The sequence below is a fragment of the Meriones unguiculatus genome, chromosome 9 (assembly GCF_030254825.1).
Source record: "Meriones unguiculatus strain TT.TT164.6M chromosome 9, Bangor_MerUng_6.1, whole genome shotgun sequence".
In the NCBI taxonomy this organism is placed as follows: domain Eukaryota; kingdom Metazoa; phylum Chordata; class Mammalia; order Rodentia; family Muridae; genus Meriones; species Meriones unguiculatus.
Window position 1 is genome coordinate 4,503,781 of NC_083357.1, and position 17,287 is coordinate 4,521,067.

The 17,287-nt window shown below is 39.5% G+C and overlaps 1 protein-coding gene across 4 annotated transcripts in view; it reads left to right on the top strand.

The window, feature by feature from the left end:
* Positions 1–17,287, top strand: part of Dennd6a (DENN domain containing 6A) — a 117,529-nt gene that overhangs the window by 68,032 nt on the left and 32,210 nt on the right. For 3 of the 4 annotated variants that reach the window (XM_060390744.1, XM_060390743.1, XM_021656025.2), the window contains 7 exons: positions 4,753–4,791; positions 4,886–4,928; positions 10,997–11,139; positions 11,724–11,804; positions 13,700–13,805; positions 15,459–15,538; positions 16,638–16,700. In XM_060390744.1, coding sequence (XP_060246727.1) covers positions 4,753–4,791; positions 4,886–4,928; positions 10,997–11,139; positions 11,724–11,804; positions 13,700–13,805; positions 15,459–15,538; positions 16,638–16,700 — 555 coding nt within the window. The remainder of the gene's footprint in view (positions 1–4,752; positions 4,792–4,885; positions 4,929–10,996; positions 11,140–11,723; positions 11,805–13,699; positions 13,806–15,458; positions 15,539–16,637; positions 16,701–17,287) is intronic. The other variant, XM_021656024.2, reaches the window with a different exon arrangement.

Consider the following 17,287-nt stretch of genomic DNA (forward strand, 5'->3'; position numbering starts at 1 on the left):
AAATCAAAACAGTTAAGCAGTTCCAAAGCATGGCCAAAGGAAGTTGAAGGGAAGTCCAAAGCCTATTTCAGATTAGTGAATGGACTTTATACTGAATGCTGATCTTCAGTAAAGCAGAAGGCTGTGGCACAGTGTGAAAGGTTGGGAATGGCTAGCGGGCATAGTGTTGTATACTTGTAGTCCTAATCGCCTCAGAGGCAGGCAGAGGTCAGTGAGTTCAAGACGGGCCCAGTCCACAGTCAGTTTCCAGCCAGCCAGGACTACACAGTGAGACTCGACTGTCTCAAAACAAGCAAAAATACAGGAATACTTTTTTTTTTTTTTTGAAAGGAAAATGTTTAATGATGGTTATACTGGAAGAGGGAGACTCTTGAGGTCATTGGGAAAAAAACTATAATTTTTACTCTATGACGTTAAGGGGAATTAGTAGCTCTGTCCAGGCACAGGCTGTTAGTGGTTTCCCTTGTTTTAGCCCAGATAATTTGCATATTGTAAGATCTACCTATTTAAAGTCACAGTTCAGTGATTTCAGTGTTTGCCTTAATCATACAACTAGTATCACTAATACAGTCGCAGGATGTTTTCATCACTTCCAAAGGAGACCACTACCCACTAACAGCCCCCCCAGCCTTTGGCGACCCCAAATCGGAGATCACTACCCACTAACAGCCCCCCCAGCCTTTGGCGACCCCAAATCTATGCTCAGTTATGGGTTTGCTTTTTGTGTACATTTCACATGAAAGAAATACATGTAGCCTTTTCTGTCTGCTTTCACTGAGCATGTTTTCAGGTTTCATCTGTCAGGTGTGTCTAGTCTTTGATATTGTAATACACTTTGCCATCTACAGAGGTCATGCCCAAGAACCATGGGAGCAAGTTACAAAAAAAAAAAAAATAGTATCTCAAACATCTCAAAATGTTTTAACTAATTTATCATTTGGTGTTGGATTGTACTCATTGCTTTCCTGGGTGAGACATGCATCTCAAGATCGGATACATTTCCTTTTATATCATGTTTGGATGGGCCACATTTTGTTTATCTGTTCATCGTTTGATAGAAATTATTTCTACTTTGGCTATTGTGAATGCTGCAAAGAATACTCCTGTACTAGTTTTCATGTGGACATATATTTCCCTGCACTTGGTTATGTTTATAGAGGTGAAATTGCTTGGCCATATTGGATACGTGATTTAGCTTAAAAAAAAAAAAAAAGAGCTAGCCCAGTGGCGCAGGTGCATATCTTTGAGTTTACGGCCAGCCTGGTCTGCAAAGTGAGTCCAGGACAGCCGAGGCTACACAGGAAAACCCTGTCTTCAAAAACAGAAACAAAACAAAAAACCAAACAAATAAAAAACAAAAACGCTATCAAAGTGTTTCTCCCAACAACCTAAAAGGGTTCCAGTTTTTCCTGCTCCTTGCCACTCTTATCTGTTCTTTGGAATATCCAAAAGGGTAGGAGCAATCCTTTATTTTGCCTTTGTCTTCATGCTCCCAGTGACTAATGGTGCTGAGTGTTGCTGTGTGCTTATTAGCTGTTGACCCTTTTTATTGTTGTTTGTTTGGTGCTACTAGGGTTGAACCTGGACTGTAACATGTGATAACATGGTAGGCAAGACTAGACCATCTACTTAGTTATACCTCCGGCCCTGTGGCTACATGTGTGTGCATGTGATGCCACCAGTAATTCATGTTCTTAATTATCTCTCCTCAGAGACCACAGTCTTCACACGGAAGGTGCGTGTGCAGGGTCATAACAGATACATCTGCCTTTGTGGACATAGTTTGTGTAAGACACTTCTTGGCTTGGGATATAATATACTACACACAAACACACACACACACACAAATATTCTGTGTAAAGACAGTGGTAAATAAAATGAGACAATTCATATCTATATATGTGGATATATATATATATATATTCATATATAAATTTTTTCTTTGATTTTTTTTGTTTTTTGTTTTCATTGTGTTCCCTCTACCTCTTCTAGGCAGGGTTTCTCTGTGTCCCCTTGGCTGACCTGGAACTAACTCTGTAGACCAGGCTGGTCTTGAGTTCAAAGATCCATCCGACTCCTTCTGCTTCCCAAGTGCTGGGATTAAAGGCATGTGCCACACCACCACCTTATGAATTTTTTTCTAAGAAATATTTTTTCTGTTATTAACTTAGTCCTTAAGTTCTTTTGTATTGTCATGTAGTCACAGCTTTATTTATAACTCAGAAGAATCTAATACGGTTAACAGAACATGTGATGCTCTCCCATACTTTAATTTTTTTACATTTTTTTGTTAATTTTTATTTTTTATATTAATCACAGGTTATTTACTTTGTATCCCAGCCGTAGCCCCCTCCCTCATTCCCTCCCAATCCCACCCTCCCTCCCTCATCTCCTCCCTGCCCCTTTCCAAGTCCACTGCTAGCGGAGGTCCTCCTCCCCTTCCATCTGACCCTAGCTTATCAGGTATCTTCAGGACTGGCTGCCATGTCCTCCTCTATGGCCTAGCAAGACTGTTCCTCCCTCAGGGGAATGGGGGGAGGTAAAGGAGCCAGTCGTTGAGTTCATGTCAGAAATAGTTCCTGTTCCCCTTATTAGGGTACCCACTTGGTTACTGAGCTACCATGGACAACATCCAAGCAGGGGTTCTAGGTTATCTCTATGCATGGTCCTTGGTTGGAGAAAATCTCATAGAGGGTCCCTGTGCCCTTTTTCTTACATTTTTATTTATTTTTGTGTGCAGAGTTCGTGTGTATAAGAAATAATTATTGAAAGAATAGTCCCATAAGACCAGTTATAGAGTTGTTGAAGATAAGTTGTTCTAGGCCACTGTTACCATCATGATTGAGTCCAGCAAACTGCACATTAACTTAGCTGCAATTGGCTGTGGTTTGAGACAGCCTCACTATGTTCTCCAGGTTGGCTTGCAAACTCTACAGGCTGACCTTAAAATCTTCCTTCCTGGGCTTTTCCAGTACTTAGATTACAGGCACATACCAATTCCCCCGGCTTGTAATGAGATGTACATAAACCAAGACTTAAATAGAACATAATGAGTTTTAGGTGTTATTTCTGCTTTAAAAATCTCAAGTAGAATAATGTCAGTATGAAGAAAGGGAGATGTGGGTACATGTAAAAGTGTTGTGTATTAATACTGCTTCGCTAGAACTAATGTGAGGGTGTATCCTCGGACGGAGCAAAGCTGGTTCATGTTTTTAGATCTTCTCTAGGCTAGAGCCTGTGCTAAGTGTAGAGACAGTGTGCTAAGTAAAACAAGACAGTTCTTTTATGAATTCCCATTGAGGGAAAAATTAACCCTGGCTTTTGTTTTTGTTGTTAAAAGTGACAAAAACTTAGCCTAACCTGGCATGAGAAAATATAATTTTGTTTGTTTATACTGGCCTCGACTAGTAGTAGGCAAACACTGTTCCTCTCACGCTACGTCGCCAGCCCTTGTTTTACTCTTATTTTTTTTTAAGTTTTTTTAAAGATTTATTTATTCTTTATACAGCATTCTGCCTGCATGTATGCCTGTGGACCAGAAGAGGGTACCAGATTTTACTATAGATGGTTGTGATCCACCATGTGGTTGCTGGGAATTGAACTTAGGACCTTTGGAAGAACAGCCAGTGTTCTTACCTCTGAGCCATCTCTCCAGCCCTTGCTTTACCTTTTATTTTGAGACATGCCTCACTCAATTGCCTAGGCCAACCTTGAACTCTCTGTAGTCAAGGCTGTCTTAAGCTTAAAATCCTCTTCCCTTAGCTTCTCAAGTAGTTCTGAGAGTAGGTGTGTGCCAGCAGATGTAGGTGAGAAAACAATTTCTTGCTGATACTGTGTCAGAATTCATAACTAAGTGTGATTCAAAGCAGAGTTAAATTTATCAGTTAAGCAGTGCTGTAAGGCTTTGGCTTCACCACCCTTCTCTTTCTATTTAGATTGACCACAGTAATATAAAATGTGAACAACAGGTAGAAAGTTACTAGAAGACAATACAGCACAGTGTCACATGCAGTATCTACATGCTGGCGAGTACTCGTAACACTGAGCTGTGCCCCAGCTGCAGGGAAAAAGTTTTGTTGGAAGCAAAGGGTATTTAAGAAGTTTGAAAACAAATTTGTGTGAGCTCTGACCCAGAGTTAAGAAAGAAAAAGCTCTTAAAATATTAGAAGAAATAAAGTGCTGAAAACTGAAGACATCGTTGTTCCCCGAATTTCAGTATTTCTGTTCTTAACTTGTACCAGAGCTCTTCGTCCCACATCTTTTTACTTAGCACTTGTGTTCATGCTACCCTTTTTTAAAGAAAAAGTTCTCAAGTTTCTCAGGATGACCTTGAACTGCTATTACCAAGGAAGATCTTGACCTTGAACTTCTGATCAGATCCTCTTGTTTCTGTCTCTAGAACCCTGGGATTATTATGTGCCACTGTGCCAAGCTTATGTGGCTCTGGGGATCAAACCCAGGGCTCCATTCATGAGTTCTATGGCCACTGCAGGTGCGAAGCTAGGAAAACACATAATAGTTACTTAAAGGAACAGGTTGTGTGGTTAGGATAGGCTCTGTGGTGGAGATTTTTAAAATTTTAGCTAATTTTTCCTCTAAATATTTATTCTCTTCATTTAGTCTTGCAAGCAGGCGTGACTACAGATGACACCACAGCACCAACTGTGATTTCTTAAAAACTGTTTGGCATAACCAACTAGAATTTCAGAAGTAACCATTATATGCTAACATAATTTAATCTTTTTCTCCCAGGTAATATATCCTCAGCACTCCAAACTTACTGATAAAGAAGTAAGTAAATACATTTCTCTCTATAGTCTTCTGTTAATTTTGCTTGCTTTTATTGGGGTATGTCAGCATCCATGCCTCTTGTTTTCTTTTTCAGAAAACGAATATTTGCTATCTGTCTTTTCCAGACTCAAATTCAGGTAACTATTAAAAGATGTTTCTCTTGAATCTTGTGCTAATATGGGTTATAGTCTTCATACATGACAAATAACCAGTATGGCATGTTAAAATGCATACTCAATTTTAGTTCAACACATCATTGAGTTTGAGTTTTTGTTTAATGATGCCTAATCTTGTCATTATTGATTTCATTTTTTTCAGCTCTTAAGGTAACTATTATAGTATGATAAGTTAAACCATACAAAGAACAATAAATTCTTACAATAAAAGCAAAATAGTGTATTTGATAACTTAGAGTGTATAGCTTACTTTTAGTTCAGAACTTAGGAATTTGCCCGGAATTGTGCAAAAGCAGTAAAAAAAAAAAATTTTTTTTTTAAATTATGTGTGTATATTGGATTATGGGTCTGTGCACATGAGTGTAGTGCTGTCAGAGGCCAGCAGAGGTCAGCAGGTCCCCTGGAGCTGGAGTTAAAGGCCGTTAAGAGCCACCCTGGCGCTCTGGAAGAGCAGCAGGCTGTCTTGGCGACTGACCATCTCTGTAGCTCCAAATTTTTTATGCAAGAACATAGTGGTGGAATGCTACCATCAGTTCTTTGCGGTTGGTTAAATGGATTACTGTGTCATGTAAAGCTTGAGATCTGCTTAGCTTATAGAGCCAGGCACACATTTGCCTGTTATTATGCTTGCTTTATCTGGTTCCTGTGAGCTGTGCTTGTGTGGTCCTAATCAGTGACATCTTTCAGGCTACCTCTGTGTTTTACTTTCAGAGCAGCCTCATGGACTCACAGAGACCAGAGCACTCAGCTCCTCAGGCCACACACAGAATCCTTAAAGCAGAGTTACTCCACTTTTCTTTCCCAAAAAGTTAATTGTATGGTATTTTAGCAGCCTAAAAATTTAAATTTATTTATTTTATTTATTTTAAAAACTGTGAATTGAAACTAGGACCTTGTGCAAGCCAGGTAAGAACTCTGTCACTGAGCTACTGGATAGCCTTTTTTTCTTCTTATATTGTTTTGTTTGCTTTTATTTTTGTTTTTGAGACAGGACTTCATTACGTAGCTCTGGTTGTCCTGAAACTCACTATGTAGACCAGGCTGGCCCTGAACGTGCAGAGTTCAAAAATCTACCTACCTCTGCCTCCCAAGTGCTTGGATTAAAGGCATGCACCACTGCATCTGGCACTTGATAGCCTTTTAAATAATTTATTTAATGTTATCTGTCTGGGTCATTTTTTTAATAAGTTTAAATTCAAGTGTAAATCTATATAAATAAAATTTATAGTATTTTAGGCATATGAATGACCTACATATTTTTAAAAATGTCTTTTTAATAAAGTGCCCGTCAAACGAATTATAGCTCATTTTACCCAAAGCCTGGTTGGAACATATTAGTGGAATTGGCAGAAGATGTTGAAAGCACAGGTCTCTCAGATAGATGAGTGTGATCTGGAACACATTTTGGAGCCCAGAGCTCATGATGCTTATGCAGACCACTGCTTTTCCTCTGTGTCCTGCAGATGGAAGTTTTAAGTACCGTGCCAACTGTGAGATTGACTTAAAATTTCCAAAATAGCTTTTATTGCTGTGGAAGAGCAGAGCAGACTGGAGTCATAAATCAAGGTTTCCTTACCATGGTACAATACCCGCCCCTCACAAAAAAAAAAAAAAAAAAAAAAAAAAAGTATTTTAGGCTGTATGAAAACTATGCAGAAGAAAAGTTTTACAATTCACAGTGAACTAGTTGGCCAATCCTACAACCCTCCTCTCACATATACCTTAGATCGTTGTGATTTTAGAAAAAAGCATGGGTGGGTTCTTTTTTCTTTTCGTGAATTTTATCTGGGTATGAATTTAAAGTGTGCTTAACCTCCGCTGCACATGCCACCTGTGCCCTCGTTATTTACGACTCTCACCATGTGAGTGGAAGTGTCCCTTACACTTAAGTTTTGTTGGACACTCAAGGACAGTAAGCTCCATATTTTAAACATGTCAAGGGGAAAAAGCTTGGGCTTAGTAGAGAGAATTTTAAGTAGCTATGAATTCAAGGAAGAAACAGTCCTTGTTGTGGGTAGATTTGGCTTGCAGACAATATTTTGTGTCAAGCAACAAGAACATTATAATAAACTGTATAATGTTAGATTATCTGTATTGAAGGGCCTTTTGTAATTTTTTTAAAATTTTTATTCATTACAGTTTATTCACTTTGTAACCCAGCTATAGCCCCCTTCCTCGACCCCTCCCAATCCCACCATCACTCCCTCTTCTACTCCTATGCCCCTCCCTCAGGCCACTGATAGGGGAGGGCTTCCTCCCCTTCCATCTGACCCTAGTCTATCAGGTCTCATCAGGAGTAGCTTCTTTTGTCTTCCTCTGTGGCCTGGTAAGGCTGCCCCCTACTCAGGTGTAGGTGATCAAAGAGCCAGCCCATGAGTTCATGTCAGAGACAGTCCCTGTTCCTAAATTGGGAAACCCTTTTGGACACTGAGCTGCCATTGTTCCTTCTGTGCAGGGGTTCTAAGTTATCTCCATGCATGATGCTTGTTTGGAGTATTTGAAGGGCCTTTTTTGTTTGTTTTTGAGACAGGGTTTCTCTGTGTAGCCTTGGCTTTCCTAAACTCACTTTGCAGACCAGGCTGGCCTTGAACTCAGAGAGATCTGCCTGCTTCTGCCTTCCAGAGTACTGGGATTATAGGCATGTGCCACAGTACCCACCTTTTTTTTTTTTTTTAAATGTCTGTGTAGATCAATACTTTTGTAAAATCTAATCTAAGAAATTAGAAAAGGGAAATTTTAGAAATATTAGTAAAACAAATAAAACTGTAAATTTGTCGCACTAGTATCAGATTGCTAGAAAGCTTTTAAGTGTATTCAACTTACATATTCATTTGGTCACATGTCAGTAGCAAGTTTAACTGATGTGGCTGCAGAGGCTACACTAATGCACTTCTACACTTCCGTATTTGCACACTTGTACACTTCTGTCTTGTACACACGTCCACTCGTCCATGCTTCTACACTTCGGTGCTTGTGCACTTGTATACTTGAAGACTTGTACACACACTTCTGTTTCCACACTTCTATGCTGTACACTGGTACACTGGTACTTTTTGAATGAACAGTTTGGCCAGAGACCTGGGGACTGAACAACCCTGACCTGAAGAGCTTTGCTTTTGAGAGAGGCTTTTATTAAAGGGAGAAAAGCAGTTTCAACATCTGCCCTCATTGTCAGTGAGATGACATGAAAAACAGTAGCTGGGGCTGGATGGATGGGCTGGCAGCCAGGAGCACTGCTGTTCTTGTGAGACACCCGGGTCCATGCCCAGCACCCACATGGTGGTTCTCAACTGTTCGTAACTCAAGTTTCAGGGGATCTTACACCCTCTCCTGGCCTCTGTGGAACCCACTCATATATCCTGCAGGCTAACACTCATACACACAATTAAAACAAATCTTAACAACAGCTTGGAGCTGAGGCCATAACTTAGTCTGTAAAGGGCTTGCCGTGTCCACATGTATGTGTGCATGCACACTCCTCACATAACATGCTCTTTACTCATAAAATGAAGGTTTGTGTAATGGAATGGCTCACTTTGTGACTACAGACAGAAAGCAGAAAGGACTCAGTGCAGAGATATCCTCAAGAACCTGCCCTGTGACCTGCTTCTTCCAGCTAGGTTCTACCTTTTGACGTTTTTAGAACCTCCAAGAAATAGTGCCATTAGCTGGGAACTGAGCCTTCTAATAGTCTTCTAATGAGCCTTTTGTGGGAATTCCCCATATTCAAACCATAGCATTTTCCAAAGAGAAAATCTGAGCCGTTGGTATAGAAGTTTATTTAACTGAATCAAAGCTAGACTATATCACTGAGCACTGCTCCCCATGCTTAAACAGGTAAGCACAAGTAGATCTGTATGCGAGGCATACACTGGTAATCCTAGATCTCAAGAGGCTGAGGCAGGAGGATCTTGACTTTGACACCATCCTTGGCTACAGAGTGAGTTCAGCTCAGACTGAGAAACAAAGCAGAACTGTTTCAGAACACACAGAAACTCGTCTTTCATTTCTTCCCTCTGACAGCAAAGAAACGTTAGTGTCTGGAATCGCCATTAAGTCAGTTACCTGTTGGCTCTCAGGACAGGTTGGACAGATTGTGATGTTTCTCTTTCCCCTTTAGAATGTCATAGAAGAAGGAAACACAAAAAGTAGTTACATGTGTAATGATAAAAATATTGAGCATTATTATATATTTTAATCTACCTTATTACCTGGGGGAAAATCCAAGTGATAGTACTGCAAGTATGTAATTTTACTGCAAGTAAAATTTAATTTACTATAATTATAAAACCTTTTACTCTGTGTATATGTGTGCACATACGCTCATGTTGGTACACATGTGCCAGTGTGCTGCTGTGTGTGAGGAGGCCAGAAGACAATTGCCAGGCATCAGTTCTCTCTTTCATCTGTGGGTTCTGGGGATTGAACTCAGTTTGTCGTGCTTGAGTGGAAAACACTTTTGCCTGCTGAGGCATCTCACTGGCTTAGCTGTTTCACCAGCTTGCATGTGTTTTAATAAGCTAATTTTTAGAGTAGTAATAGTTTTTAAAGTAATTATTGCCTGATAAATGTAATTAAAATTTACATCTTAAGAGGCTTGATGAAATAATTAAAGTTGAAAATTAATTGGTAATTCAGATAATTAAGATGGTAAGTTGATTACTTGGAATCTTACTGAATCTTGTATATTATGTTTTTAAAGGAGCTTCCTATTGTGAAAAGTAAAACACACACAGGACCAATTAATAGAACTTTGCCATTATCTACAAACCCTCCTCAGTCCTCTTCTGACTCATTCTCCCCTTCCTCAAGTGTAACCACTGATTATTAGAGTAAAAGCTTTCATGTTTTTCATTATTGTTATAATCTTCATTGTTGTTGTCATCTCTGGACCATGTATCCCAAAACACTTTGTCTACTTTTAAAAGTTTATGTATTTGGAAACTGGGCATGTAGTTTAGTGGGGTTAGTGCTTACCTGGCATACATGAATCCCTATATTTGGGGCTGGAGAGATAGCTCAGTGGTTAAGAACACTGCTTCGTAACCAAAAGATCTGGGTTCAATTCGCAGCATCCACATGGGAGCTCACAACAGTCTGTAACTCCGGTTCCAGGAGATCTGACACCCTCACAGACATACATGTAGGTAAAACACCAATGCACATAAACAAGCAAGAATCCCTTTATTCAGTTATTCAGTGCCTTACACCACATAAAAATGACATGATGGCACAACTGTGATGTCAGCACTGGGGAGGTAGGGACAGGAGGATCAGGAGTTCAAGGCTGTATAATAAGTTTGAGGACAGTCTGAGACCCTATCTAAATTTTTTTTTGTCCTAAATTTATATAAATGAGTATGGTGACACACACCTTTAATCTCAGCACTTGGGCAGCAGAAACAGGCTGAATTTGAAACAAGTCTGGTCTACATAGAGAATTCAGGATATCAGGGCTGCATAGTGAGACTGTATCTCAAAAACAAAACAGAAAAACCAAAGTTTGTATAGATGTAGATTTGAACAAGAGGGGTGTGTGTATATGTGTTTAGCTTCATTTGTTTATTTTTGTGAGACAACATCATTTGCAGACAAAAATATGACCCTGGAAAATGAAGTAGGAAAAATTGTAAAGAAACTTAGGAATTAAGATGTGCATTTTGCCTCTAAGTAGCAAGGAGTCCTTGAGTAAGTCCCGAGTTTATTGTGTGTGTGTGTGTGTGCGCGTGTGCTTGAGGTAGAGTCTCACTTTGTAGCTTTGGTTGTCCTAGAGCTCACTATATAGACCAAGCTGGCTGGCCTCAGACTCTAGAGGTCCACCTGCTTCTGCCTCCCAAGTACAGAGATTAAAGGTATGTGCCGCTATGCCTGGCTAAGTCCTAGAATTTTTAGCTGTCTTTTTTTCCTTGTTTGAAACATGAAGAAATGGGTTATAATTATTTGTAAAGTTCTCTCCTTATAATATCAATGAAACTGGCTGCATGTCAACATGAAACCATCCTGACTTGCCTTTCTTTTGTTTTCATTAGGTTGTCTTGGAGATACCCAATTTTGTTTTAGATTCCGCCAGTCTTCTGGGAGGAGGGTGTCACTGCATTGTCTTCTTGATCAATTTGACAAAGATTTACCAGTTTACTTAAAGGTTGGAAAAGTGGTCATGGAAAAATCCCATGTGAGAGGAAACATTGCTTTAGAGCTAATATATTTAATCACCTTTGATAACATTTCAATATTGTCTGCCTTTTTGAGGTGGGGCTTATTTTATTATGTAGCTGGGTTTCTTAAACAGCTTAAGTGATAGGATTCAGTATTTGAGTGAGACTGACTATACAGTTACTGCTCTGGAAATGATGCCATTAAAAATTGTAAACACTGATAGCATGGTGAGCCCTGGTTCTGATCTGTTGAGAAGTGCAGGTAGAGTGGAATTGGGGAAAAGACTGAATTTGATGCTTTTCTGATTTCAGTTTGCTAGTCGAGATGTGAAGAACATAAGCTGTTTGAAAAGTCCCACCTTTAGTTCTCGGGTGTAGTTTTAGTCTTTGGACAGTTGGCAGGTTCTTTATTCCCCTGATTTTTGTTTGATGCTAGGAAAGTATGACTAGCTTTTGTGTATTGTTCACATAGTGACTTGGGTTACTAAGGAAGCCCAGTGTTACTGTTAAAAGATATCTGTATATTCGTATGTACATACATACATACATACCTATGTTCGTACATACACACATGCATAACATTTTGTCTCTTCTTTCTTAGAAAGATCCTGCATATTTTTATGGATATGTGTATTTTCGACAAGTTCGAGATAAAACTCTTAAAAGAGGCTACTTTCAGAAGGTAATTTTTATGTGCACTATTAAAGTGTTTTATGTTATGACTTGGAAAGTGAGAGCTGGACTTGATGGTGCCTGCCTGAGATAGGAATATTTGTGAGGTGAAGATAGAAAAATCAGGAATTTGAGGCCAACTAGGAGTACATGAGACCCTGTCTCAATTCCCCACCCCCAAAGTAGGAATAGTTAAACTTAATAATGTCTCGAGTTTTTATGTTTTGCTTGTGTTTATTGTTGTTATTATTATTATTATTAGACTGTACTCACAGAAATCCACCCTCCTCTGCCTCCTGGGTTCTGAGATTAAAGGGGTGCGCCACCATGTTCTGTAATTTTTAACTATTGAATTTCGTTGTCTCTGTTCCGGACTCCTAATAAACTGTAGTGTTTTAGTGAGTATGTGGAAGAGTTCCATTGCGTTTTGACATTTTAGATTAAGGGAGAAAATAAACAAGGTGTATATTCTTACAACCTATGAAAACTTTTTTTAATGAGTCAGTAAGTAACATCTTAGCCATTATTGCTTCCAACCGTATGTATAGTCTTTCATAAATCATATGAAAAAAGGAAAATGAACCGTTCCTACTCTAATGTCAGCTATTAGGACATACCTTTTCCATTTGTAATGAAATTTTTAGTGCCCACTAATTAATGTTGAATGGAAAGATAAAAATTAGTTTGGAAGCTGAAGAGATGGCTCAGCAGTTAATAGCATTTTCTACTGTTGCAGAGAGAGGATATGAATTCAGTTCCTAGCATTCACTGAGACAGCTTACAGTCACCTGTAGCCAACTCCAGAGAATCTGCAGCCTCCTCTGGCCTCTGTGGTCACCACACATATATACATAAGTAAAAATAAAAAGGAGCAGTTTTCAAGGAAAAAACTACATTTAAAAATGAGTGTAATTTGTATATAAAGTGATCATACTTGCAATTTTTAAGTGTGTGGCTAGGCTAGGACAGCTGACCCGTAGAACGTAACAGGCATGGGGATTTGAGCCAAACATCACTGTTTGTTATTTCTTTAGTAGGAAGACTTCATGTGGCTAATTTTCCATATTGCTGTGTTGTAGACAATAGGTCGGCATCTCGGTTTGCTTCTGTTGCCGATAAAATACCCTGACCCGAACAGTCTAGGGGAGAATGTGGTTTATATTAGCTGTGGTTCCAGGGTGTAGTCCAGTTTTGTGGAGAGGTCACAAAGGCGGTAGCTTGAGACACTAATGACTTGCCTGCATACGATTGCATCCATCGCATGCTTGGCCCGTTCTTTTCACTCTTAGACAGTCTGCACCCCCGCCTAGGGAACGGTTTTGCCTGTAGTCGGTGGCTCCCCCACAGTTAACATGGTCAGGGTACTCTCCCACACACAGGCCAACCTGATACAGAGATCAGTCATTGATTTTCTCTTCCCAGGTGGCTAGAGATGGTCTCAAGTTAACAGTTAAAACTAATAGTTATACTTGGCTTTTTAAATTGTCCATTATATTTTAGTCTGTTTGTGGGGAATTCCAGTGGTTCTCAACCTTCCTCATGTTGTGGTGACCCAATTATTTGTGTTGCTATTTCATAATTTTGCTGCTGTTATGAATCATAATGTAAATATCTGATATGCAGGATATCTGATGAGACTCCTGTGAAAGGGTCCTTTGACTCTCAAAGGGGCCATGACTCACAGGTTGAGAACCACCTGTAAAGCATAATAAAATTAAACTTTTTGCATTCTTCAATTATGACTTTGTATCTTCTTGTAACCATGTGCTGTAAAAAATCTTTCAAAATCCATACTGTTTTGCTGAATTTTAGCTCATTATAATTGTTCATGCAAAACATAAGTGACAAACTTAAATTATATCATTAGGCATTAAAAAAACACCTTTGTCCCTTTTCTTTCCTCAGTCATTGGTTTTGATCAGCAAATTACCTTATATTCATTTTTTTCACACCGTACTCAAACAGATAGCACCAGAGTATTTTGAAAAAAATGAACCTTACTTGGAAGCAGGTAAGTTTAATATTATATGAGTTGTGTACTGTGTGTGTTAGTATGTGTGTCTGTGAGTGCAGATTCATGCATGTCCACATGTTTTCAGAGGTGTGTGTGTGTGCAAGTGCACATGCCCCTGTGTGTGGGAACCAGAGGTGAATCTTTGGTCATGTTCCTCAGGAGCCATTTGCCTTGATTTTTGAGGTAGGGTCTTTTACTAAGACCTGAGGCTTTCTAATTAGGCCAGGCTGACTGGTCAGTGAGCCCCAGGGACTCTCCTGTTTCCTCTTCTGGTGCTTGAATTATAAGCATGCATCATTGCCATGACTTGTATGAGTTATGGGGATCAAACATCATGCTTTGTGCAGCAAGCACTTGACTGACTTCTCCAAGCCCACAGTATGCTCTCTTAATATTTATTTTTGGTTTTCACTTATTTATTTACTTATTATTGTGTGTGTGTCTACACACACATGCTTGTGCACCCTTAGAGGCCAGAAGATTGCTTGGAGCTAGAGTTACAAGTAATTGTGGGCAGCCTGACATGGGTTCTGGGAACCAAATTTTGGTCTTTTGGGAGAGCTGTTATCACTTTTAACATTTCAGCCATATCTTCATCCCCTCACAAGTTATATATTCTTTTTTTTTTTTTTCCAATTTTATGTGCATTAGTGTGAAGGTGTCAGATCCCTTGGAATTGGCATTACAGACAGTTGTGAGCTGCCATGTGGGTCCTTTGGAAGAGGAGACAGTACTCTTAACCGCTGAGCCATCTCTCCAGCCCCTAGTTATATACTCTTCATTACAGAGTCTTAATAAAGTGGAAGTTAATATTCAGAGGATTTACGACTTAGATGATTTGAGAGAGATACAGAACATTTGGTCTGGCATCTTTAGCTATAAATACCAAGAATGGGATCTGGTCCTGTCTACTGTGGTGTCTGTTAAAGTTGGTAATAAGGCTTTGAACTGGTAGTTCTTGAAAGCACCATTGAATGGAAATCCAGAAACAGTAATTAAAAAATAAATGTGAAAGTTGGGCGTGGTGGCTCATGCCTGTAATCCCAGCACTCTGGGAGGCAGAGGCAGGTGGATCTCTGTGAGTTCGAGGCCAGCCTGGTCTACAAAGGGAGTCCAGGACAGCCAGGGCTACTCAGAGAAACCTTGCCTCAAAAAATCAAAAATAAATAAGAAAGCAAGCTACCCTTGAGCCTACTTGTCATTCAACAGGTTTTTCTTGTTAATTAGAAAAAATTTTATCAGTGTGTGTGAGACAGAAAGGGAGAGAGAGAGAGAGAGAGAGCACACACGCACAGCCTGAGAGGAGGCCAGAGAAGACATCAGATTCTTGGAGCTGGAGATGCAGGTGGTTGTGAGCCTCCTGGCATCAGTAGTAAAAACGAAACTCAGGTTTTTCACAAGAACAGGAAGTACTCTTAACAGCTAAGCCATCTATTTCTCTAGCTCCCATTCAACAATTAACCAACATATGTCCTAGAACAGTATTTCTGAAAGAAATGTAACTTAAATATTTCATCAATTTTACTTTACCTTATCTGCTGTTATTAATATATTTCTTCCATGTTACTAAAAAAGTTAGAACTTGCAATGCCCATTTTAAATATTTTAATTTTCCACTTGCATTGAGGAAATATTTTGTTACATTTTCAGCTTGTAATGATGTTGACCGATGGCCTGCCCCAGTGCCAGGGAAAACACTGCATCTGCCTATCATGGGAGTAGTAATGAAGGTAACAGCTTTCCATTATTAATTAGAAATCACTTGATTGCTCTTTAAGAACTTGGTAGGATGCTTGCACATGGGTTTTGCTTTTAACAACCTGGTGACATTTCGCAGTGCACTGCCTTCACTGTTACTGCTGTGAGGCATTACACCACAGTTTAAACGGCTTTACAGTTTTTTGTACAACTCCAGGCCCTTCCGGGCATGTCACCTTGTAGGATTTGCACAGCAGTGTTACTCCTGTGAAATGTACACAGATGTAAGTGCATCATCGTAGAGTTCCGCAATATGGGTGGAAAGCAGAAACAAAACACTTGTAGCATTGGATGTGACTCCCAGAAAATTAAGGTAGCTAGAAAAGTCCTTGGTTTCCAGCTCTAAATGGTCTTACACCATTTAATGTCAGACCAAGCATGTTTAGCCAGGAATATTTTCTGCTACAGTGAGGATTTTTTTGTCGTTTCTTTTCATTGTTTTTCTCTCTGTGTGTATTGGGAATTGAACCCAGGGCCTCATAAGTGCTAGGCAAATGCTATACCACTAAGCTCTGTCTCTAACCCATTGTTTTGCTTTTAAGGCATTTTACTCTCAGGTTTTCTATGAATGTACTCAAGTTCTTGGCAATTCAAGTATTTGTGACATTGGTTTTATTATTAAGGGTGTTCTTTCGTTAGATTTGCTGTTTGTGTATGTATTTTCTCCCCACCCTTTGGGCAAACAAAAAATGATACTGATAGCACTGGGTTGGGAGTTCCCATTGTTTCCTGTGGGATTTATTCAAAAGTTTGGCAGGTTTGAGAGGGTGTGTTTGGGTGTGTGTATTTATGAAGCAAAGAGTGGAAAGATAAGCAGGAGGATCTATGAGGCTGATGTCCTTACTTTGTTTTTCAGCACATTGGCTTCTTGGTTTTTAGTGATCTGTTTGTGGTCTTGAAAACTTTGGTTTTGCTACTTTCTGCTCCAACTAAAAATGAATACCCTTAATTCTAAGATCCTACATAAATACATACTAATGTATTTTAGAAGTGCTGAGTGTGTCCTTTTAGCAGCCAGATAGAGCACATCTCATACAGATGAAGGTAATATTTTCTCTCTTTGTCATTAAGGTTCGGATTCCCACATGCCATGACAAGCCTGGGACCACTCAGATGGTGCAGTTAACTCAGCAGGTAGTGTGATACGGAAATGATCACAATGCAGTTTCTCTGTCTTTTAATACATTTCTGAACATACTGAAACACCCCATTACCTTTAAAGTTAATTGGTGATAAACTTTATTGCATTTCTTGTTAGAAATGTTGCTGTTACTACCTCAGTAGGAACTGGAGTTCTCCAGTTGTGATTGTGAGGACAGAAGGACAGTAGATACTTTGAAAGAAGTTTAATTCCAGCAAAAGCTGTTCTCTTAGAAGAGTAGCCAATGGAATCCTAATTTTAGAAGATTCAGTCAAAAAGATTCCGGAACTTTTATTTTTCTGAAAGCAGTTTCTGTTCATCTTGGTTTGAAGCTTTCATTTGAAATAGTCTAGCTGCTTTTACTGCTCTGCAACCTCTGTTCTTGGAGTAAAGCTGCAGAACAGCAGGAAAACTGACTGCTCATTGCACATATCCTAGTCTTAATGGTTATCCAGTTGTGACCGAATCTCACTTCTGGTCACTGGACCAATTCTTACAGTGTTTGTGTTTTTCTCTCTCTTCTGCTGTATTGAGGGGCACTGGGGAGACCCACTCTCTCTGGCTGCTCCTGGAAGAAGAG